The following is a 25,384-nucleotide window of genomic DNA, read 5'->3' as shown; positions in this document are numbered from 1 at the left end:
AGAAACGCTATCCAGAAAGAGGTACTATTTAAGCTACACACTACCGTCGTTCACCGAGTTTCCCCCAACACAGGACATCTCCCTATGACAGTTACAAACAACAACCCTTCTGCTTTTGCCCCAGTGAGGCAAGTCCACCATTTCAGATTCACAACAAGCATCGCTGCTTTAAAACGAGGAACGAGAGTATCTCTTTGATCCAGAAAGCCTCCCCGTAAACTGGCCAGCAGTGCACGTATGACTGCTGGCGAACAGCTGTACCTGAACACTCTGCTGCCCGGGAGCACGGCAGGCCGAGGACGGGGAACCCCGCAGGTGCAATGGGCTGTGGGTTGCGCCGGTGGGCCGGCCTTCCCTGGGCACGTCCCCAAGCCTAAGCGGAGGGGGACCTCAGGAAAAATCAGGGTAATCGGGAGGATCCTGATGGGGATAGGGCACTTTTGGAATCGAAGATGACAGAAGATATTGATGAGCTATTAGATCCAGGAGGCCCGTCTGATATCTGAGCTAATGGAGCTTCCATTTGTTTCAGGACAATGCCTTCGTTTTGCACCAACATGGTTTATGGCTTGCAGGGGATATATGGACTGACTGATGCAACCATTAAGGATGTGAGAGCCCCATTCTTACTATTATTGTGATGTGTGTGTGTGTTTGTTTTTTTCCTAGGAGGATCTTTATTTTTCCTCCCAAATCTCATAACTGGTTATACAGATGTTTAATTGAGAGGAATAATTATGAATTACGATTTGTTTTTTTCTTTCAAACTTTCGTTTCGGAATCATTTATCGCCTTCCCTCTCTAATTGCAAGTGTTTCAAAATATTATAAAATTAAAGTTTAAAAACTAAACATTGCTGGTAGGCAAGCCCAGAAAAACTCAGTTTTTTTTTAATATGTTAGTGCTTCTCAATTATGAGCCTTGGAGAATAGAAGATTGCTAATTTACAGAGAAAAAGAAATGAAAGTCAGAAGAAGTAGAAAAAGTTGATGGAGAGAGAAATGCGGGTTGATTAGTTCTACGAAGGCCAAGGGACAGTGGATGAAGAAGCCACAGAGAAGAACGAGAGGGGGAACACACCTCAAAACGGGAGAGCATTAGCTACGGGTTCCCACGTTGCTGGAACGCGCCGGAAGTCAGCAGCACACTCTCGGAGAGATGCCTGACTAGGACATTCAAGCTGAACTGCTGACCCAGAGCTTTCAAACCCTTTACCACCGCAAGCTTTGGGTAAAGGAAGCAGGAAGGCCAGTGTGGTCCCTCTTGGGTTTGTTGTTCCACTCTGACCCTTGTCTATTAAATGGCTTTAAATATATATAATGGGAAGAACGGTACCACTTTAATTTCCAGCTCCATCCCCATCTGGCTAGGGAGAGGACCAATTAATAGGGCCGTGTTTTGCCTTGAGGGCCTCTGACACCCTCCAGGACCAGCCCGGGGGACGGTCTGTTTGTGCCGGAATCAGGAGCCAGGAGCCGGGATCCAGGGAAGGCCAGTTCACGTAACATAGCTCAGAGCATACGACACAACTTGCTCCGAGGATGTTGGGCATTGTGCTTCATTAGGAAACAAAATATAAGCTTTCCACACCATTAGGAATGACTTTAGGAGTGAAAGCACATAAGACGATGCCTCACCTCATCAACAATGCACTGCAGAAGCTGGAGAGGCTGCAATGGAAAAGGAGAGGAAAAAGTATTAGGCTCTGTGCAATATCTTTACAGTGGAGTGGAAAGAAAAAATCATTAATGCAATAAAATATAGCAAGATTAATCAACAACAGCAAACTCTTGTAAAAACACTGATGCTCAGGATGTTCTATTATTTCTAATGGTACCTAATCTAATACAGGCAGTTAAAGGTTTGCATTTTCTTCAAAATGCAATTTGCTAAGTTTAAAACAAGGCATTCAAGCATGCAAAGGAAGCAGCCATCAGGAAAAAGAAAAGTGAATTTTTTTCTGAACTCATAAAGCTTACCATTAAAGATCCCTGGTTTTTCTGAATCTGAAAAAAGGCAATATGTAATTAGCATGTCATAATCAAAATGACTCACTTGGACACATTACGATCACTGAGAGAAAATTATTGCATTGCTGGTGGCAATTTGTGGGCATGTGTTAACACAATTTACATAATGAAAATACACAAATGTTAATAGCTCGCTTCTCATTTATAGGCGAAAGTCAGCAGAATGTTAATTTCACACAACACTTTTTAGTACCCTCCAGGTTGTATTAGAATAGGGAGAAAAACCATAATCCATTTCAAAAGGCTGTTTACGATTCAGATATAAATAATGTTTTATATTGCTAGATTGTGAACACTGGGCTTAATGTTGCAATCATTGCTAATGTTATGAAGCTCACTCTTTTTAAATTAAAAACCGATTTATTTAAAATTGAAATTAAATCATAGTCAGAAATTAGAATTTTGGATTCCTGCCAGAGTCTGCTCACAACCCCCTGTTTTGTGAAGGAAACTTTAATTATGTGGTTGGAGTGCTTGCCTCTAACTTGGGAGTGGGGCAGACTCCACCTTCTCCAAAGTTCTTCAGGCAGCAGTGCTTTCTGGGAAAATCAGACTCAGATGGGCCCGACCCTCTGTGGCGGGGAAGAACGGCAGAGTCTGGGAGGAGTGCCTGCTCCACCCAGCTCACTGAACGCAGGCTCTCACACACCTACTGACGATAAGCCTTGACGACGTGACAAAATGAGTGAAACCCTCACTTAGAAATAGAAGTATTAAACATTTCAAGGCCCCCTCCTCAAAAGAAAAAAAAAAGCCATCAGTTATTACAACCTTGGTGCAAATGTTGTCCTAGGTACTAAATTTCCCAAACAGGAAATTTCCAGAATCCAAATACTGCTACAGACAGGTCCATTGTTTTCTGGGATAAGTGAACTCCATCCAGTTGGTAAAAGACTAACAGTCCCTTATACAGTTTTCATAGGACTTTCAAAAGCTCCTTCCCACCCCCACGCCCACTCTCATTTAATCTGTGAAGTCACCCTGGGGTTGGCAGGGGTGCTCCTGCCCCTGCTGTGATGGAAACGTGGGCTCTCAGAGGACCAGCTGGGATCCAGCGTGGGCCCAGGCCGTGATGGTGCCAGGGCTTCTCTGGGCTCCTTTCCTCCAAAATCTAGTCATCTATTTATCCATCCATCTGTCTCTCTGTCTATCTCACTCCTGCCATGACGACCACCTTATTTCAAACCAGCTGGATTTGTATGCCTTATACTTGACATACTGTAATGGATAAATGATCATTTTTTGAAAAATATTACTTTATTTCAAAGGCAGAGCGACAGAGAGAAGGAAAAGCAGAGACAGATCTTCCATCTGCTGGTTCACTCCCCAGACGCCTGCAACAGTTGGAATCATACCAGGCTATAGGCGGGAATTCCATTCTGGTCTCCCATGTGGGTGGCAGGGGCCCAAGCACTTCTGCCATCACCTACTGCTTCCCAGGTGCATTAGCGGGGAGCTGGACTGGAAGTGCAGAGTAGTCAGAACTTGAACCCCTACTCTGATATGAGAGCGAACGGTTTAACCTGCTGCGCCACCAATGATCACTTTTGGCACGTGGGTTCTTCTCGCCCAGACCACGAGCTCCTCCATGGCAGCAGCTGGGCTACGCGTTTCCTCTGCTTCCAGGCTGCTGCTTGGCAGACCCACCGGTGCTTGAGCGTTGGAACAGGTCCTTTCCCACGGACGGTCTCAGCTGAGCAAGGTCGGCTCACCGCTGCTCTCAGCTCCTCCTCACCTGGCCCCCAGCCAGTACTCCCCGAAACCTCGGTCCCAGGCGGTCTAGCTCTTAGCCTTGGTTGACATCTCCACTAGTGTCCTGGATGAGAGCTCCTGGCCGAGAGGAACATCTGGACACGTCGTGCAGGTGAAGAGATACACAAGGAGCCAGAGCTCTGTGCCACCACCCCGAGCACGGAAGGATCCCAATAACAAGCCACATACCTCTCAAAAAAGACTTGAAAAGCCCAGGTAACTTCTCCTGTGATACCAGATCCCTCTAGGGCTTGCTTTTCTTGTTATCTTTTTTTTTTTTAAGATTTTGTTTATTTATTTGAAAGGGGGAGTTGCAGAGAGACAGAAAGATCTTCTATCCACTGGTTCACTCCCCAAATGGCTGCAACAACCGGAGCTGGGCTGATCCAAAGCCAGGAGCCAGGAGCTTCCTCTGGGTCTCCCAAGTGGTTGCAGGGGCCCAAGCACTTGGGCCATCCTCTGCTGCTTTCCCAAGTCATTAGCAGAGAGCTGGATGGGAAGAGGAGCAGCTGGGACATGAACTGGTGCCCATATGGGATGCTGGTGCAGCAGGCGGGAGCTTAGCCTACTATGCCACAGCGCCCGCCCCTCTTATTGTCTTTTTAAGCACACATGCACACTTCCCCAAACCCACAGATTCTTATTAAGGCTGTCTCCTTCAACAGGACAGCTACTGGAAATGAACAAAGAATCAGAGATCCATTTCTGATATCAAAGAGAAGGTTTTTTCACCAATTTCCAAGAGTCAGGGGGATGATAACACTCTCTGCGGAGAGCACGCGGCGACATTCTCAGTGAGCTGTTGAGAAACGAGCTCAGGAATGGGTTACGAGACACTGTCCCTGGGAACAGGAGTTCTGGGAATGCAACCAACCTCTTACACAAGGCCTCCACTCGCCCAATTTTGAGAGCTAAAAGCACGGCCCATGACAGCTTAAAGAGGGCCCATTTGAATGCTTGTTTTTTACTACAAGAAAGAGAGAAGGCAGTAGCAGCCCAGGTTTTTTTTTTTTTTTTTTTTTTTTTTTTTTTTTTTTTTTTTTTTTTTAAGATTTATTTATTTATTTGAAAGGCAGAGTTACAGAGAGAGAGAGAGAGAGAGAGGAATAGAGAGAGAAAGGTCTTCCATCTGCTGGTTCACTCCCCAGATGGCCACAATAGCACCGATCCGAAGCCAGGAGCCAGGAGCCAGGAGCCTCTTCCGGGTCTCCCACATGAGTGCAGGGGCCCAAAGACTTGGGCCATCTTCTACTGCTTTCCCAGGCCGTAACAGAGAGCTGGATTGGAAGTAGGGCAGCAGAGACTCAAACTGGCGCCCATATGGGATACCAGCACTGCAGACCAGGGCTTTAACCTGCTGTGCCACAGCACCAGGCCCCCCAGCCCAGTCTTTTTTATGATCTTATAGCTATACCATTTTTTGCTCAGGTTTTCAAAGAGACACTGTTACAAGGTTTTATTACACAGTTTTGATAGCAACATATTATATGAAATCATCTTCATAAATTTTGTATTAAGTTAGCAGTGCCAGTACCTGAAATTGATTCAAAACGCTTAAGATACTCAATTACTTTTTTAACACTGTAACACAATGTGATGACTTATATCTTCTATTTCCCAAGAATCTGATGATGCGACATCATTGTAATTGATTCATTTTCTCAATTAAATAAGGCTACTGTGCTTTCTTTCTATGAATACCACACAGACCATGGAGTCAGATGTATTACGGCTCTCTCCGTCTCAGACATATTGCCTTCAAGGCTGTTTTCTGTTCCTCCGTTAATTCCACTGGAAAATTTAACGCCACAGTCGTATTTTTCAAATTCTAAACTGCCGCGTCCTCGGCTGTATTTATATTAGGCGTATTTTTCACCGCTAAACTCGCTGTTGTTTACCTTTTTCAAGATCACATTACTGTGTAGGCACTGCAACCATAAAACAGACCCCAACGAAGTCAACCTCCAAACGCTGCCTCTGCTTTTGCACACAGTTCATGAAACAGCGAAGCCCCGGGTTTTATGGCACATTAAAAGTGGTACGAAGGGTACTCAATATAAAATGTTAGCCTCGCAAACGCCTGTCTTCATTCTGGGTCTGCCTTGCAAAGGCTTGGCTCTGAGAGCAGAGTTCAGAGGAACACAATAATATTGTTAAGGCTGATGGACTGCCCGTACCTCCCAACATATGAAATGCTGTTTATAACTAACTTGTCCATGTCTACATTCCTGCTTGCACATTTTGCTTGTGTGGAGCACTTCCTAGGTCTAAGCAGTACTCTGGGACAATGAACAGAACAGTAATGGCTCCAGACACACACTTTGCTAATCAGTCTCCAGAACTCGCAGCGTTTTGATGCATTAATTGGATGAACCACTTCTCTCTTCTGGGCATAGTTTGTTTTCCCCTTTGGTTAGCCCCCTCGATCCAAGATTTAAAGCCACACAGGGGAGAGTGCTGCCTCGCTTTGATGTCACAAGGAGCTTTCTGTGTTCAACTGGGAAGAAGGACTGCAGGAAGGGCAGCCCCAAGTTCTGGGTCTTGGAGTGAGCGCAGTCAAGGCCGTCACCTGTCCTTGCAGGAGGCGATCGGAAAAGCTCCTGAGACACGGCGTGGGATCTTGGAAGGGGATCTTGGGGAGGAAATGACCGGGGAAAATTCACTTAGGGGGCCTCATGTATTTTGGTACTGAATTTTGGTATTTCATGGTACTGAAAAGCAACCCTGGAAGTTTCACTTGATGCTCCTGTCTCTGTCGAGGTACTGTGTACCTATGGCAGGTAAGACAAGACATTCAACATTCAGCGCTGTACGCAGGGCAGGTAAGACAAGAGCTTCTCCCAGCGCTGTCCACCTCATGTTCAGAGGCACAACCACCACAGCAAAACGAATCCGCCTATGGAACTTAGAGAAGACACCAGCTATGGCTTTCATTTTCCCTTTTACTCGAGGAAATTATGGCTTGCCCCGCCGCTCCTGTCTGAGAGATTTATGTGTGACCTAGGTCAGATCTTCCAATATCAGTTGACAAATTTTCTCTTTACATATTTACTGCTTTTCAAGCTTGTGCTGTTTTCTCTTAAACAGAAAAATGAAACATGAAATGACATCGTATGGCTGGCATTTTTAAAGAATACTACATTCTTTTGTTGAGCAACTGCATCACATTCTAGCTCTCAATGTTAGCGCTTTAATTTTTTTTTTTTTAACTTCAAATCTTAGGAACTGTAGCTGTTTTGCAAGGACACTGTTTTCAAACTGGATGTACTAAGCTATAACCCTGCTGAATGCCAACAGGAATTACAGTAAATGTGACTCCCATATTCTGAATGAAGAATTACGGCCTAACGACTTTTTCAAGGGGCAAGGGCTTTAGAGATGAGCCCATTCCATCTACTCGCTCTGCAGTCAGGGAAACCGAGGCTGGTAGAGGAGGAGTGACTAGGTCATAGCTCCAGTCCAGCCTGACAGCTCGCCCAGAAGACTGCTGGTTGTGGAGAAAATGCGTGCAGCGAGGAAGACCCCTGGACTTCCAGACAGCTTCCCACGGCCTCCCGAGCCTCCTCCTTGCGGGAGAAGCTAGAGCAGTCCAGAGCCCTTAAACTCTTGGTTTCCCATCCAGGGGCCATGCTTATTTTTCTTTTTAAAAGTCGGGTTCTAGTCCGGGTCGGGGCACCGCATTCTGTTCCGGTTGCCCCTCTTCCAGGCCAGCTCTTTGCTGTGGCCTGGGAGTGCAGTGGAGGATGGCCCAAGTGCTTGGGCCCTGCACCCCATGGGAGACCAGGAGAAGTACCTGGCTCCTGCCATCGGATCAGCGCGGTGCGCTGGCCGCAGCGCGCCGGCCACGGCGGCCATTGGAGGGTGAACCAACGGCAAAGGAAGACCTTTCTCTCTGTCTCTCTCTCTCACTGTCCACTCTGCCTGTCAAAAAAAAAAAAAGTCATTTACTTGCAGGGTACAGAGACAGATACGGGTGGGGTGGCGGTGAGTGGACAGACGAAGGATCTCTTTTGGTTGTTCACTCCCCAAATGTCTGCAGTGGCCAAGGCCAGGCCAGGTCAAAGCCAGGAACCTGGAACTAGGTCTCCTCCGTGGGTGGCAGGGACCCAGCTACCTGAACCACCACCTGCTGCCTCCAAGGGCGTCCCTACGAGCGGGAAGCTGGGAGCAGGGCTGGGACTCAAACCCAGGCTCTCCAATAGGGGATGCGGTGGCCCCAGGAGCCTTCGCCACACCAAACTCCTGGCTTGTGTTTATTTCCTACCCAAGGGAGAAACAGTACCGGCATTTGTACTGTGCTAGGTGCTAAAACTTAGGGATGTGTCCCTCCAATCCATTATAACAGCAAAAACAAGTGTCCAGGTCTTTAAAAGTTTTTGGTGATAAAAAATAAATAAATAAGCTCTACACGACCACAAGCTTTGTACACCTGTACCACTTAAGAGTCCCCCACGGAAAAAAATCTTTTTAAAAAAGGAATATATCAGGGCTGGTGCCGTGGCTCACTTGGTTAGTCCTCTGCCTGTAGCACCAGCATCCCATATGGGCGCTGGATTCTGTCCCGGTTGTTCCTCTTCCAGTCCAGCTCTCTGCTATGGCCCGGGAGTGCAGTGGAGGATGGCTCAGGTGCTTGGGCTCTGCACCTGCATGGGAGACCAGGAAGAAGCATCTGGCTCCTGGCTTTGGATGGGCATAGCGCCAGCTGTAGCGGCCATTTGGGGAGTGAACCAATGGAAGGAAGACCTTTCTCTCTGTCTCTCTCTCTATCTCTGTCAAAAAAAAAAAAAAAAAAAAAAAAAAAAAAGGAATAGATCAAAATTTCCTCTGCCTAACTACCAAAGGGAATTTTGACAAACTGATAATTTTGGATACCAAATGCATTATGAGACAAAATAAATGAACAGCATATATTTTTCCTAATAAGACCACGCAAGCAAGTCTGATTCACTTGGGCCATCCTACCTGCTGTCCACCAGCCTCTCTCGTCAGTTGTGTCGTGTGTTGCCTGCATCAGCAGGAACAGGAGACCACTAGGATTCCCAGGTTCTGAAATGCACCACATCTCAGCCCCCTGCTAGGGTGCTGTATCCTGGAGCGGAGTTTTATAAAGCGAAAGCTAGATGTCTTTGAATTTAGCAAACAGTGGGGTGGGGTGGGGGCAGAGGGGGGGATGGGTGCTAGGCTGCCTAGAAGGGGGCACAGGTCAGACAGAACCAGACGGAAAATCATCACAGCCATAAATTAGATCACTTGGCTCTCACAGCTTCCCAAGTATCAAGGACAATGCATTTTCACAGAGAATACGACAGCTGGCGCATCAAGGTACGGGCGACATCACTCACTGGCCGGGTCTGCCACTCACTGAATGGGGAAAATGGGCCCTGCATGCCGGTCCATGCCCTTTCACCCTTTGTGTGGTTAAAGCTGACATAACTCACACCCTACCCCACACAGGTGTATAGGAGTCACCGGAAATCCTCCTCTGGGGAAACGTTTGTTTGAATTTTCAGACCTGGATCTTGTGAGAAGAGGAGGGGTTTAGAGCTGCAATTCAAATTAATTGATGTGAATGACAAACTGAATCTTCTCCCCCAGTGCAAGCTCCGCCCAGCGAGCCCGTTTAGCCTTTTCCTTTGGACGAAGCCGTCAGAGATGTGCGGAAACAAACTTTTCTCCTGTCTTTGTTCCAAAAAGGAGTGGCCTCATTTCAGAATCTAGTTGCTAAGTACCAGTCCTGTGTGTGTGTGTGCGTGTGTGTGTGTAGGCAGATGAACAAGGGGCACCAGATGTGTGTATTCCATTTTCTGAGAAGGGCCTGTTGATGATTCCACCCCTTTATGGTCAAGTTAACCCACTAGAGGGAAACGTTAACTCCTCGTAATGCCTAGAAGGGCTTTTCTGGAGCCTTCACTGAGTTGCATCTCTACCCGCTTAGATCCCCACGTACAACAGAACCCAGAGTGAGGCTGGAGGTCACCTAGGCCAACTCCCCACTCCAGGCAGAAACTCACTTCTTAACATCCTGGACAAACATCTCTGTCAGAAGACTTCCAGGGATGGGGTCCTGATGATTCTATCTTGGCAGCTCATACTGCTAGAAATCTTTTTTTTTAAAAGACTTATATATTTATTTGAGAGGCAGAGTTACAGAGAGAGAGAAGGAGAGACAGAGAGAGAGAGAGAGAGAGAGAGATCGATCTTCCATCCACTGGTTCACTCCCCAAATGGCTGCAACAACAGGAGCTGTGCTGATCTGAAGCCAGGAGCCAGGAGCTTCCTCTGGGTCTCCCATGTGGGTGCGGGGGCCCAAGCACTTGGGCCATCTTCCACTGCTTTCCCAGGCCATAGCAGAGAGCTGGATCGGAAGAGGAGCAGCTGGGACATGACCCGGTGTTCATATGGGATGCCACTGCTGCAAGCGGAGGCTTAACCCCCTATGCCACAATGCTGGCCCCTTGAAATCTCTTTCCAGTTTTAAAGGCCTGGGCCCTCTGGTGGCCTGTGGAGAACGGAGATCTCTCAGGCAGGAAGCAGCCACTCCGGGAACCCCAACAGCTGTTTTTGGTCTACGAAAGAAGGTGGCTGCCAAGAAGGTGACCAAAAGTGACTTGGTGGCTCGAGCTCCACCTCAACCCAGCGAGGGGGCTTCCCAGCCATCTGACCCACTAATCTCCCCCATAGTTAAGGCCACGTTGGGTTTTCTGTTGACTACACCTGCTTGAAAGACTTGGGCACCACTGGGCTAGGTTCGTGCCTGCAGGCACCTGGCGATGGGAGGCTTTGCGGCCCCTGACGGTTCTTCCTGCCCTTGTCCCAGTCGGGTCCTGCCCTCCTGACGTCACACACCCACAGCTCGTGTGAGAACCTCCAGGTGGCTGAGGACAACCTCGCAGCCCCATGGAGGTACATGGCCACCAGGCAATAGTGTCACGGTGTGCAGTGCGAGTGTGGGGCGGGAAAGAAAAGATCCACTTAAAGCCTCAGCAAGCGTGGGAATTCCAGGTTCCTCCTGGTTGCAAAGGCAAGCAAGGGCTAGCCAATCACTTCACTGCCTCACAAACAGTCACTCCACGTAGGCAGAATGCACTAGATAAGGCTGTATGGCCCGAAGATACAAAAGCTGCTCCACAGAACCCAGCGGCTTCCTTTTTTTTTTTTTTTTTAAATAAAGACTTATTTATTGATTTGAAAGTCAGAGTTAAACAGAGGCAGTAGGAGAGGGAGAAGGAAAGAGACAGAAGTCTTCTATTTCTATCTGCTGGTTCACTACCCCCATGGTTGCAATGGCTGGGGCTGGGCCAGGCTGAAGCCAGGAACCAGGAGCTTCTTCTGGGTCTCCCATGTGGGTGCAGGGGCCCAAGTACTTGGGCCATCTTCTACTCCTTTTCCAGGCCATTAGCAGGGAGGTGGATTTGGGAGTGCAGTGGCCAGGATACGAACTGGTGCCCATATGGGATGGGCGGCATCGTAGTCGGCAGCTTTACCCCTTATACCACAGCTGGCCCCTGAGTGGCTTCTTTAAGGTTCCTGAACTGTAGTGGCAGAGCTAAGGCTTAAGCACAGGGCTTGTCCTCTCCTCTAACTGTCACTGAGTATTTGGACAAAGCACAACTCTGGAGTTCTGCTTTCTTTCCTTGGGGGCACTATGGACTTTGAAGACAGCTCCCCCAGGCGATGTTTCCAGGCAACCAGCAAAATGATGCCTCATGGGTTTAGGCTCTACATATCATTGCACTCTTCACAATTTATTTTCTTTTATTTGCAGAGGGTGAGGGAGAGGGAAAAAGAGAGGTAGGGAGGGAGGGAGAGAAGGGGAGGGAGAGAGGGAGAGAGAGAAGAGAGGAAGAAGGAGAGGGGGAGAGGGGGAGGGAAAGAAAGAGGGAAAGAGAGAGAGAGAGAGGGAGGGAGAGAAGGAGAGAGAGAGAGAGAGAGAGAGAGAGAGAGAGAGAGAGGAGAGAGAGAGAGAGAAGAGAGAAGAGAGAATTAGATATTTCCCATGTGCTGGTTCATGCTTCACAAGCCTGTAACAGCTGAGGCTAGGCCAGGAGCCAGGAACTCAAGCCAGGTCTTCCACCTGGGTCACAGAGATCAAGTGAGCTATCACCTGCTGCCTCCCAGGAATCGCATCAGCACGAAGCTGGAATCAGGAGTGGAGACTGCACCCTAACGTGGGAACCAGCATTCTAAGGCACGGCTTACGCTAGCTGCTGCACCAAGCCCAGCCCCTGTGTGGTTTTTAAGCCACCACATATTTGACAACACTGTTGCACCTGCTGGAATTCTGAGATAAGCTGCAAGTGTAGCCAGTAACACATGGTCATATGCCATGAGCAAACGCAATCACACATGATTAACATGTGCCTCACTGGCTTCACTGGAAGCGATACTGAAAAGGAATTTAAAGAAATGGAGCTGTGGCTTAAGGACAAACTGGGCAAAGCTTGACTTTCGTTTCAGACTTTTAGTTCACACCTCTCATCTATCTATATATATACATATAGATATATCTGTTTTTAGTATTTACTTATTTGAAAGGTAGAGTGACAGAGAGAGGGACAGACAAATGGCCCAACAACTCAGCCTGGGCCAGGCTAAAGTCAGGAGCCTGGAACTCCATCCTCCCAGCAGAGGAAAGGCAACCACAGGAGTATCTATTTGGTCCAGGGTTTTTCAGACTCCCTTTAGTGCAAACAAGATACTACTTAGACCCAGCTGTAGAAGTCCCAGGGAAGCACAGGGCTGCTTCTGTGTCTGTGCACAGCTGCATGCCAGCTGTGGGGCGGGTCCCCATCTCCTTGGTGAACCCTCTTCCTAGCCTTCTGCCCATCGTGGGCAACACCATGCAGGCCAAGGGAACTGGGGCTGGGAGACAGGGTGGCCAAATGACTCCTAAGACAAACCAGGACCAGCATTGGAGTGGTCTCTGTGTGCGTGGTCGGGTGGTAACCACACAGTGACAGTGGCTTAAACTGCCACTTGCTGAGTGTCATTTGCTGCCTCCTGGTCCCCTCTGCTCTGAGTCACTGTTTGCAGCTTTACCAGCTATACCATGGCGCTGGCCCCAGGTCTGCCCCCTTTTAATCTGGGATGCCAATGAATTCCAGCCCCCAATCTATCCAAGTGTTCTATATTGAACACTGGTGAGCCAAACGCTTGGTGCGACACAAGCTGATGTCTCTGTTGCCTCTGCTACCATGGTTGCTGATCACTCTTCCCCCCAGGAACCCACATGCAGCCAGCAGTTACCCGGCATGCACAGCGCACTCTGGGACAGGGATTGCCACCTCGGCAGACAGCAGGCAGACGCGTGCCCATGGGAGCTGGACAAGATGACTGTAAGATACCTTCACATTCTGAGAGTCCAGGATTGCAGGAAGCAGCAGACTGCACCAGGAAAACCCAAGTGGGGGGGTGCCCTCTCCACCACACAGCCCAAGAGCCAGCCTGAACTCCAAGTTCAAACTTCAGTTATGTTGCTGGGCTGAACCAGCTACTTTAAAATTGTGGAAGGACCATGGTCCCCAGTCAGTGGACTAGGAATGAGTAGATTCTGTACATTATCCTGTATATTATGATTGTGATTATGAATGATAAATTATAACTCAAAAAGGAAAGACTGCAAAGGAAGGCCCTTGTGGGATCCAAAAAGCAATTCATTTTAGTCCTACCTTGCAGGGGACGTGATCATATATTTTCAGAGTTACATAGGTAAATCCCCGAAGTGCTTTCTGGAAATATAAATAACACTAATATTACCCTGCTCTTGTTTACCACCTTGTATTTTTCACAGTGCTCTCTTAGGCATTAACTCACTGGGTCATGACAATTTCTCCCCAGCAATCTAGAAAATGTCCTATGAGGTGGCAAGGCTAAGTGACAGAGGTAAAGGGAGCCCTCAGAGGTGACACCAGCTGCCCTCAGGGGCAGAGACCTTCCAATGCAGTGGTTCCCAGCTCAGTCTGTCTCCCATCACCTGCAAGGGAACCCATGGTACTCGGAGGCTCACTCTCTCTATCTGGTTCCTGCTACACCTGTCGTGCCCATCGTGTCCATCACTTCCCCCTCTCCCTCTCTCCCCTCCTGGTATTGTGCTGTGGTACCCGTTTAGTTAAATCACAGGAAGAAGACCAGCTACAACTCACTGTCTGATTGGTTTCTCTTTACCGGTGGGTTTCCTTCTGCCTTGAGGGCCTGGACTGTTCTTCCCCACCCTCCTAGCCCCAGGGATCTCTTTGGCTTCCCGAGGTCAGTGGTTTGCTCCCCTTTCCCCTTGGGGCCAGGCTGTCCCACCTCCTGGGAGGTTTCTTTCATATCAACTACCATTTATTTGCTTTATGTTCCCTACCTCCCACCACTGGACTGCACTCTGTGGGAGCAGGGACCACGCCTGTTTTATTTCTGTGCTTAGCCAAGTAGCAGGCACAGAGCAAGTGCACAAAGATAAATAAATGTTGACGTGAACCGAGATGGACGTCACAAAAGAACTTGGAAGGTGGCTGTAAAATCAATCCCAACACAGGCTGAGTGCCTTAAAAACAAGATAGAAATCACCACCCTACACATTCCCCAATCGAGCTATGCACAAGTAACTCATCTTTAATGGAAAATGCCATCTTTCCAAGCTCCACACATTTGGTGGATGATTTCTCTTCCATTTCTACTCTATTTTAAGGACAAATGAGGAACCCGCCTCCTGTCTTTGGCAACAGGCTAGGAAAATAAAATTAGAGACCTCTTGAAAAGTTTGAGGTAAACTGGAAAAGGACTCTGACATGGGTAACTGTGTGTAGGTGAACATTTTCACATCACTTAAATTTTACCTCTGCGTTTAACAGAGCTTAAATCTGTTTTTATGCTCAAAACATTAGTATGTTTTAAAGCTCTATATCCTAAATAGTGAGGATAAATTAAAACATGTAGGCTAGAAATCTCTTTTGGACAAAAAATTGCATGTACTCTGATCTCTTCAATTATTGCCAATCAAAAGTTGAGTGCTTGAAGTTTGGGGTAATTATCCACTGCTATTTTTTCTTTCTTTAGACTCACACAAAAAACTGGATACTTAAAACCTACTGAAACCCATGATATTTTTTAAAGATTTTATTTTATTTGAGAGTTAGAGTTACAGACAGTGAGAGGGAGAGTCAGACAGACAGGTCTTCCTTCTGTTGGTTCACTCCCCAGCTGCGCTGATCCAAAGCCAGAAACCAGGAGCCAGGGGCTTCTTCCTGTCTCTCACATGGGTACAGGGGCCCAAGGACTTGGGCCATCCTCTACTACTTTTCCAGGCCATAGCAGGGAGCTGGACTGGAAGTGGAGCAGCCAGGACTCGAACTGGCACCCGTATGGGACGCCAGTGCTGCAGGCAGAGGATTAACCTACCACACCCTGGCGCTGGCCCTGGCCATTATGTTCTAAACTTCAAAAGTTCATGCCACAAAGGATAGATTCCAAGTTTCTTTTTTCAAACTCTGTAAGTATTCTGCAATTTTAGGCATGATCAGTATATAGTACATTAATAAGATGATGACACTTATGGACTAAATTTAACATCAATTATAGAAGAAAATTACATGATCAACATCAAGATTAGTAACAATAAACCAAAGGTTTTAAAAATATGAATAAAAATAGTTGTAAAAACTCTAGCATTTCTGGGGGCTGGAGTTGTGGCATAGTAGGGTAAGCCTCTACCCATGGCACTGGCGTCCCATATAGGCGCTGGTTCGAGTCCCTGCTTCTCCACTTCCCATCCAACTCCCTGCTGATGGCCTGGGAGAGCAGCAGAAGATGGCCCATGTGCTTGGATCTCCGCACCCATGTGAGAGATCCAAAGAAGCTCCTGGCTCCTGGCTTCAGATTGGCCCAGCTCCAGCCACTGTGGCCATTTGGGGAGTGAACCAGCAGATGGAAGACTTATCTCTCTCTCTCTCCCTTTCTCTGTATCTCTATACCTCTCAAATAAATAAATAAATCTTTAAAAAAAACCTTTAGTATTTCAACATTTGCATTTGAAAAGCATTTCATGTTTTTAAATAGTTTTAAGAAGATATGCTATTATGAAACAAATATTCTGTCCACAGCACAATTTATTACTACAAAATAAATGAATGTTTAAAAGACAGTCTGCCAATTGAAAAAAAAAAACCATTAAGATAGCTGGTTTCCAAGCCAAGTTAAACAAGATATTTTCTCCATGATAAGTTGCTTTCACTTAAATGAAAACAGGGCAAATTTGGTCAATAATATGGATTGCATATAATAAAAAGGACCTTAGATCATGTTAATACAAGGATCAAAAAGCAGTGAGCTCAATTAAAACCACCCAATTATTTAGCCAACTTTCAGAAACAGCAAATAAATGAATCTGTTTTAAATGAAACTGCTCCAATAAGTAGCTTTCTGACCTAGGAGTAGCTCTCACGAGCAGCAATCCCAGGGAAGGCAAGGCAGAGCCCCCAGATCACACAGATGCAATCAGTCACAACAGGAACCCCGGGCCATGGACACTGGCTCAGTCAGCAGCAGGGGGTACTGAGGCAGCCGCCCCCAGCTCCTCTCATACTTCGGTACATCGTATATACACCTGTGTGAGTGTGTGTGTGTGTGTGCACGCATGTGAGCACGTTTCTTTCTTTAAAAAAAATTTTTGTTTTATTTGTTTGAAAGAGTTACAGAGAGAGGTAGAGACAGAGAGAAAGAAAGGTCTCCCAGCCGCTGGTTCACTCCCTAAATGGCTGCAATGGCTGCAGCTGAGCCAATCTGAAGCCAAGATCCAGGAATTCCTTCCCTGTCTCCCATGTGGGTGCAGGGGCCCAAGAACTTGGGCCATCCTCTGCTGCTCTCCCAGGCGCAATAGCAGGGAGCCGGATCAGAAGTGGAGCTGTCAGGACTTGAACTGGCACCCAAATGGGATGCTGGCATTTCAAGCCAGGGCTTTAACCCGCTGAGCCACAGTGCTGGCCCCCACATGTTCTTTTACTCTCAATCAGTTGATGTATCTTGGTGGTTTTTTGTTTGTTTGTTTGTTTGTTTTTTGACAGGCAGAGTGGACAGTGAGAGAGAGAGACAGAGAGAAAGGTCTTCCTTTGCCATTGGTTCACCCTCCAATGGCCGCCTCGGCCGGCGTGCTGTGGCCGGCGCACCGCGCTGATCCGATGGCAGGAGCCAGGTACTTATCCTGGTCTCCCATGGGGTGCAGGGCCCAAGGACTTGGGCCATCCTCCACTGCACTCCCAGGCCACAGCAGAGAGCTGGCCTGGAAGAGGGGCAACCGGGACAGAATCTGGCGCCCCGACCGGGACTAGAACCCGGTGTGCTGGCGCCGCAAGGCGGAGGATTAGCCTAGTGAGCTGCGGCGCTGGCGTATCTTGGTTTTGACAACAGGATATTTTCATTTCTGTTCTACATCAAGAAAAGGCCAAAAATATGCTGTTAAGAGGCCACATATGGGGCTGGCACTGTGGTGTAGTGGGTAAAGCCACTGCCTGTGATGCCAGCATCCCATACGGGCACCATTTTGAGTCCCAGCTGCTCCACTTCTAATCCAACTCCCTGCTAATGTGCCTGGGAAAGCATCAGAGGATGGCACAAGTGTTTGGGCCCCTGCACCCATGTGGAAGACCTCGAAGAGGCACCTGGCTTCAGACTGGCCCACCACTGGCCGTTGTAGCCATTTAAGGAGTGAACCAGCTGATGGAAGATCTCCCTCTCTCTGTCTCTCCCTCCCTCTCTGTCACTCTGCCTTTCAAATAAATAAATAAATCTTAAAAAAAAAGAGGCCACATATTACACCACTAAGAATGCACGTCTTGGGGTGCATGTTCAACCTACCAGTGAAGACCCTGGTTAGGATGCCCGAGTCTCACACTGGAGCTCGTGGGTTTGAGTCCCTGCTGACTCCTGGCTCCAGCTTCCTGCTAAAGTGCACCCTGGGGAGGGGCAGCAGGTGAGGGTTTAGGTAACTGGGTCCCTTTCACCCAGGTAGGAGACCTGGATTGAACTCCCAGCTTTGGCTGGGCCCAGCCCTGGCTACTGTGAGCATTTGGAAATTGAAGCAGTAAATGGGATCTCACTGTCTATCTATTTCTCTACTTCTCAAACAAATAAATAAATTTTTTTTTAACAACATGAAAAGCAACCACAATACATTAAAAACCCTTTGCTATCTGCTTATGTTGAACTTGTGCTGGGCTTTTACAAATGCCTCTTTTAGACAAGTAATATGTCATCATTTTGTTTAGCTAACAGCCCTGGCCACCCTGTCTCCTTGAGTTAAGAACAGTAGATCTCTATTTCGTACATTGGCAGTCAAAGCTGGCAGAATAAAGGAGAATTAGCCAATTGGGAGCAAAGGTTTCTAATGCCCAAGATTCAGACTTTCCTTTTACTTTAATCTTAATTATCCTATTTGGCCAGATGATGGTTCATTTTCTTTTTCAATAGAAGTGATCTTCTCTATATATTGCCATAATTTATTTGAATGGCATTCTTATGTATTTTTTTAACAAATAACGACACTACTCACTATTTCTCTTATCTTTTTGATCCTTTTTACTACTTATCATCTTCTTTATTTGAAACAGATTTTTAACAGATAATCTTGATCATTACAACAATATCTGGCTTGCATTTTATTCAAATAATTCTTAAAAACAGCTTAAAAAGCCGTTTGGAATAACATCAAGCTTGCCATCAATCAAACGAAAAAATTCCGCTGGCGGTTGTATAAACATCAGATCAAGTCTGATGTCTTCGAGGATTTCAGAGTGAACCATAAAAAACTCCATTAACTTCTGACAAAGAATGCAAATTAATCACAACATGGGGTGAAATGAAATTAAAGGCTCTTTTCTAATCAATGACAAGGCAGGATGAAATATTTGTTACTCTCTCTGCACTCGGGCTGCCTGGGATGTTTGCAGTTCCCTTGCAAAGCCCCAAATGTAAGGTGTGAGTACAGATTCACCCGCGGTCACTGTGGAGCCCCCCCCCCCCCGCCCCCAGAGCTATCTGCTTACAAGTCATGGAGATTCACAAAACACACTAATCATCCGAATCTCAGGTGCATCCAATTTGTTATTCACACTCTCCCATGCCAGTGAAAAGCCTGGCGCAGACAGATGCACCAGGAACCCTAAATGACAGTTTTGGCCTCCGGAAGCACGATCACTACAGCAAAATCTAGTACAGCCTCCAGGTGAAATGTCTGGAGCTCCATATGGAGCAGGGAAAATTAACAACAAGATGAAAATCACTGCAGCAGCGGGGAGCCGGAATTTTTGAAAAAAAAAATGAAATTTAAAGATGAAGAAAGAGAAGTAATAAATTAATGGGGTGTGAAAACATTCAAAGCTTTACAATACCGGGGGCACTATTTGCTCAGATTTCCTCCTCCCCCCTTTATTTTAACTTCAGGTCATTTTGATGTAATTTATTAACCAAGATCAGGAATTGTAGCCAAAAGAAGAACGATATTTTTACACATGCACCAGTCCTTTAAGTACATCTGTGTCTGCGTTAGCTTCACTTTCCTGTGGCATCTCTGCTTCCCCGACGTCCCGGTGCCAGAGCTGACGCACCCCGAGGAGCAGCCCCAGCGCATTTCCTCTCAGCCTAGTGCCGGGCGCTGCTGTAGAGTCTGAATGAAAGACGATGATTTTTTAGCAGGCAATCCTTTTCGTTTCTCCTTAACTACGGTGTCGTTAAACAAACCACTGCTCACTTTTGACGTCAACTGGATTTGGATATACACGACTAACCACACACAGCTGCAGTGCCTGTCCAGGCTACCGAGTAAGCTAAATTGTTCAAAACACTGGTTCGCAGAAGAATGTTTAAAAAAAAAAAAAAGCATTTTTTCATTATCCTACTGCAGACTGTGCTTCACGGGCACCCAGGGGCTCCGGGACCCTCTGGATCCCACTAAACGCATGGCAGGAGAAGCAAAAGAGCTCTAGGGAATGGCCCTGTGGGCACCTCCAACGGCTCAGCCCCGGAGGCCTCCCCAGGGCAGACAAGGCACACCAGGGGAAGGGCTGAGTGGGCAGGAGAGCAGCGGTGGGGCTGGCCAACCACAGTCCTTTGCTGGAACTGCCTGCAGGCCCTGGCCCTAACTGTCCTCATTTTGTGGCCTCTCTGAGCCTGGAGCAGCCTGGAGACTGGCCGGATGTCTGCACATGGGATGTGCAGGTAACACAAAGTGTTCTGGATTGCCGTGCAGTATAGGCGCTGGCTGGGGCACGCTGCGGTCACATGGCTACGCATCTCTAACAGCCCTACGTGGCTCACCACTGAGGCTAGGCAACCTCCAGGCCCCCCTGCACGCTAAAACAGACCAACACCTGACCACACAACTGCACACACTGCGAGTCTCTCAACAAAAGCCCAGGTCTTTAACCTTCACAGTGTGGTCCCAGGCCACTGGCTCTCCTCACATCTTCCCCATACCCCTCCCTCATCTGAGCCATCACGGGATACACACGGTGTCACCAGCAGGAAGAGGGGCTGCTAAAGACCCTGTCAGCGGTGCCGATGCTGGGCTAGGGGGAGGGACTGTCTGCAAACCGCCCCTCCCCCCAGCGCTCCCTTCCAGTGGTGGCTGCAGGTGGCTGAGGACACACTTCTGCAATCTTGGGTTTGTGGCTGGAAATTCTGTTTGGCGCTGGAGCCCAACATGCAGGCCGGTGGGGTGGCCCTCTGTCCTTCTCTAAGCGGTCTCAAAGCCACGACCTCATGTGAGCAGCACGTGTCTGCGGATCAGATGGAGGAAGCGCCACTTCAGAGAGCAAACGGAAGCTTCAGGGAGTTAGAAAGCAAGAGCTAAGGCAGAGCTGGGCTCCTGTTTCCCTCCGCTGGCTCCTGGTCTGCAGGCTCTCTCCCGGGCCACACTCCTCAACTCGTTGACTTCCCACGGGGTTTGGAGCAGCAATTCTTTGGCACTGTCCCCTGCCCTGGGCACACAGGGGTTCAAAACCACATGGTCCAAAGGACAGAGGAAAGGCTTCCGTGCGCTCCAGGGAGAGCAGTGGGTGCTAACTAGAACGAGGCGGTCATCAGCTTGGTGAACCGAACACTGCTTCGGCCCCACGGCTGTGTCGTAAGGTAGCAAGATTCTTGCCACTGGAGGTAGTCAAGCAGAGTATGAACGCCGGCTTTTTCAGAGACGCAGTAGAGATGTTTGATTTGATGACGTCGGAGACGCCTTCCAATCCTTAGAGCCTGCGGCTCACTCCTGCCCACTCCGCCTGGGATTCAAGCGAACCACGCCAGTCACCACGTCTGTGCAGCAGTCCAGGCGCACCAGCATGGACGCCTCACACTGGAACGGAAGCTATCTCGCGGAGAGACCAAGAGTTCCCATGAGATTAACACGGGCCAAAGGGCAGGTGTAGCTTCACAATCCAGTCTCCGTGATACCATAGGGATACCCGTTCTCCTTCCTGTGCTTCTTCTGCCAGGTCTGGTGGCCAGGAGGGGCAGGAGAGGCACTTATTTAGCTGGAAAAGAAGCGCCAACAGCACCCACAGTCACCCAGGACTCCACATCAGAGCCCAAACTCCTGCTGAAAGACCTGGGCGACAGCAGGCCTGATGATACCACAGCGGCTCCTGTTTCCTGACAACAGTCCTGACTGGGTGACAATGTCTGATCACGGCTCCAGGAATACAGTTGGCTCCCCGCACTCTGGCATAAAGGGTATTGCTAACCGGGGGGTTCGGCATATTAGAATTTTCCAACTTGCACTGGGCTGATCAAGTAAACAAACAGTAAGCACAGACATTCCAGAAAAAACACTGCAAAGGGAGAGAGCCTCTCCCCAAACTTGCACAGTCTGCAAGGGCTCCTTCACTCGGCAATCCGTTTCTTCGACTCATCCCTTGCCAAATCTTATTAATTATTCTTGACGTTGGGAAGCTCAAGAATATAGCTACATCCTTAATCTTGTATTAGATGGCTTACCAGTTTTCTACCAAGGCTGTCTGAGAGACACATCGTATTGGGCCTCTTCTGTTCATTTTCAAAATTTCAGAAGACTGCCTAAATTGTCTACACAGTGAATTGTTTAAAAATTACTGGCAGAATAAGAGGCTTACCAAGATAAATATTCTAATGAGCTATAAATCCTGAAAATGTGATTTTAATTTGATGGGCTACCTAGAGCTAACAGCAAGGCTGGGTGTGCTAGCGTCTCGCTCAACGCCAGCGTGCACGCCAGGCGATTCCATGTCAGATTTTCTCTTTAAGGAAAAGAGTATGTTTAAACAAAGAAGCCCACACGTTTGCAAGCAGAAACAAACACTGTCGGACCTCAGAACTTGGGTGATCTCTCTACCACTTATCTGACAGTTGTAACCAAGAAAGGCAAAGGATACAAGAGAGACATTTCAGCCAGTGAAGGGTCTTTAAATGCCCGCATGGGTATCAGAAGAATTTGCTTAAAAATCGCTTCTAAAGATGGCAGAGAGAATGAGCTCCATCCTATTATTCAATAACCATGTTTGTGATGCATCTGCATGATCTAACCATGCATAAATTAGTGTGTGTAATACAACACTTATTTGCATAATAATAGCAAGTTAATAGATGCTTAAAGAGCAGAGACCAACACCACCTTTAAATCAGACATGCCTCCAGGCACTTTGGCCTGTACAGCCCAAGATGCCAGAAAAACAGCGAGCAGCAACCAGAGGGAAACAGTCAAAACATTCATTCTTCACCCTCTAGACGCTCTACTCATCGCCCCCCCCCCCAATGCCGGGGACTCATTTTCAAACCGCAAAACGGCTTTAGATTTTAAGTGCTAGCACCCTTCTATACCAAACATCTTAAATGATCGAGATCAGGATCAGCATGCTAGTGTAATGGACTGTTTGTTTTCTTAGCAATGTGCATGAGGAGAAGGAAAATCCTAAAAAAAAAATTTCAAAATCACACTTACATAAAACCGGGGGCTTGTCTATTTGCTTAGCAAAAATAATGACCCAGGTTAGATATTTTCCCCCTTCGTCTCAATGCTTATTCCACGTAAGTTTAATTGAATCCAAAAGCTCAAAAAAGTCTATCAAGAAAGCGGCTGGGCCTTTCCTCCGACCTCAATATGAGCTCACAGAACCAGGCGGAAAAGGCAGAGCACCGGGCAGGGCGGCGTCTTACACAAAGGGAGAGCAAGAGGATGGCTTGCAACCTTTAACAAAGGGGCGGGGGGAAACCCTGGAGTTTAAAAAAAAATCAAAAATCAATAGAGACTTGTGGATGACTCCTTTAAGACATCCCTTTTCAATTTAGCGGGATAGATTTATTTGTATGTGGCTCCAATGTTCACAATTGCTGGCTGCACCTTCATACATAGGAATGAATGTCACAGTGGCAAACGGCAGTAATGAACAATCTTACCTGAGGATATGGAAACCTCCCAAGAGCAAGCTGGGAAAGGAAATAATATTTGTCTAGTTATAGATTTGCATGCAGGGCAGAGCTCCTTAAGACAGACAAGCACCAAGTTTCAGAATTGCGTCTAGCAAATATAAAAAAGCTCTCAACTTCGCATGCATGAACTAAATTATTGCTGTAATTACATGAAAAGCTGTATTTAGAATGGACATTTTCAATGGACAACGTTGCATCCCTGATGGAATATTCTGGGTTTAATCACTCAGTGCGATTCTTGTGCAGTTTCTCTTAGGAACATGCTCAGTGTTCTGGGTATTATTCACATGTACATGTGGTACACGACACTCTCCCCTAGACAGACCTGCAAAACCGTTGGCTTCTCCCCCCACGAAGCAGAAGCGTCTAAACGTTCCCAGCCCACAGACTTGCAGAGTTTTCAGTTACAACTGTAAGTGAAAGGTGGGAGGAAGTAGGGGAATGAATGGGCTCTATCACAAAACTGAAAACTCTGCCATCAGTCTCATTCACTTGTTAAATTTTTTTTTTTCATTTATTTTCTATCCATTGTCTCCTACCAAGAATTGAGCCTTCCCCAATCTGAGACTGGGAAATGGCCATCTTAGCACTGTCAGAACTGTAGGTCTCAGTCTGAAATTGGGAAAGGCGAATCCCGGGAGCTTCCGGTTGGGGCTGATTTGTAAACTGCTCTGTGTTTCTGTGCTGGCCACTTAACTTTGGTTTTAGATCCTCACCTGTGAAAGCAAAATGATTCAACCAGGAATAGACTTGATATTGTAAGATCAAATTTAACAAACACACTCTAACTTATGTGAAGAAAACAGTGGCAAAGTTGTGCACGTTTCTACACTTGATCTTAGCCAAAAGGCCGAGAAGCGATAGTTGTGCACGTTTCTAATGTGAGCCATCCCTCATCCAGAAACCCTTTCCAGGTGCTTCTAACTACTTTCCAAGGTGGCTGGCAGCACTGCCCAGGGCAGGTGGGGGTGGAGGTGGGGCCTCCTGCTGGAGTGCAGCTGAGAGCCCAGAGTCCCATGGGAGGCACTGGGAAGTCCTGCACGGCGCTCAGCGGAGCCCAGGGGCTGAGCCCGACACTGGACGCTTCTCCAGCTGGTTGCGTCGTCTTTCCAACCTTCATAATGGGACATGGATGCTGCTCAAATATTTCTGCACTCCTTGTTTGGAACTGTGTTCAAAATCATTGTGAGTGAGAGAAGAACATCTACCTCGTGTTATTCAAGTTCACCTTATCTTGGATTTAAAATTTCACCTCTTAAGGACCTATGTCTATTACTCAAACACAAAGTCATCTACAAAGAGTATTTTGTTACTTAGTAAGGACAGACATGAAGGTGCTGAGGTTTGCAAAGTTGGAAAACCAGTTTGAGCGACAGCAGTATAACAGGAATAAACCACAAGAGCTTGTAAGGTGACTACTTTGATAGGGCCAGCGGCCATACACTAGGGTATACCCGGGAGTGTGGGTTTCTGAATACCCAGCAGGCTTCATTACCTTGTACTCATACCTTCTGTACAAATATTCATTGTTACCGATACAGATTTTCAAGATACAAAGTTACATTATCATTGTTTCTGCTTCCTCGGTACTACTGCTTCCTTCAAGTAGGAATAACAAAACATCCTGAGATGCAGTGATGTTCACCAAACTCCCTTACAGAATTTTGTGTTGGTCGTCTCTGTACTGTACTCCGTCAGGAAGGGGAGGGACTCGCCTCTCCCACCCACTATCCCCACCCTGCCCCCACAGAACATAGGCTGTAGATCTGCCCTGGGTTTTAGAAATACTGTGTGCTTCTGGCCAATGAGAGTGTGCACGTTGACTGTCCTCGCTGGTCCCAGGGCGTGGGATGGGGTGGGGGGCTCAGGACTGGTGCCATCAGGTGAGAACTGCTAGGCGAGAGCTGTCTACTTCTGCCCGCACTGAGAAAACCAGCAAGGGGAGGGGCCTCTCCCCTAGGAAGGCAAACTGGTTACTAACTTCTAAAAGACACTTTGGACGTTCTGTCTCAAGCCCTGCACCATTCCTTCGGGTACATGTTAAACATGTCATTAGGGACCGTGGAAGAAGTCTGTCTTCTGTAGGAGGAAGACATTTCCCCACCACACATACAGTAAAGATCTAAACTAGCTGGCAGGGGCCGATGCCGCCCACTGATTCTTCAGTTTAGAGA

The 25,384-nt window shown here is 47.5% G+C and overlaps 1 protein-coding gene across 5 annotated transcripts in view; it reads right to left on the bottom strand.

The window, feature by feature from the left end:
- MAP2K5 (mitogen-activated protein kinase kinase 5) overlaps positions 1–25,384 on the bottom strand; it is a 271,279-nt gene that overhangs the window by 63,096 nt on the left and 182,799 nt on the right. For 3 of the 5 annotated variants that reach the window (XM_051821811.2, XM_002718071.5, XM_070054405.1), the window contains 3 exons: positions 23,178–23,207; positions 1,980–2,006; positions 1,638–1,670 (listed from right to left, as the gene is read on the bottom strand). In XM_051821811.2, the coding sequence (XP_051677771.2) occupies positions 1,638–1,670; positions 1,980–2,006; positions 23,178–23,207 (90 nt within the window). The remainder of the gene's footprint in view (positions 1–1,637; positions 1,671–1,979; positions 2,007–23,177; positions 23,208–25,384) is intronic. The other 2 variants (XM_002718072.5, XM_051821809.2) reach the window with 2 other exon arrangements.

Source organism: Oryctolagus cuniculus, chromosome 12 (genome assembly GCF_964237555.1).
Source record: "Oryctolagus cuniculus chromosome 12, mOryCun1.1, whole genome shotgun sequence".
Classification (NCBI taxonomy): Eukaryota; Metazoa; Chordata; class Mammalia; order Lagomorpha; family Leporidae; genus Oryctolagus; species Oryctolagus cuniculus.
The sequence above is the reverse complement of the archived record's forward strand: the minus strand, read 5'-3'. Positions and strand labels throughout refer to the sequence as shown.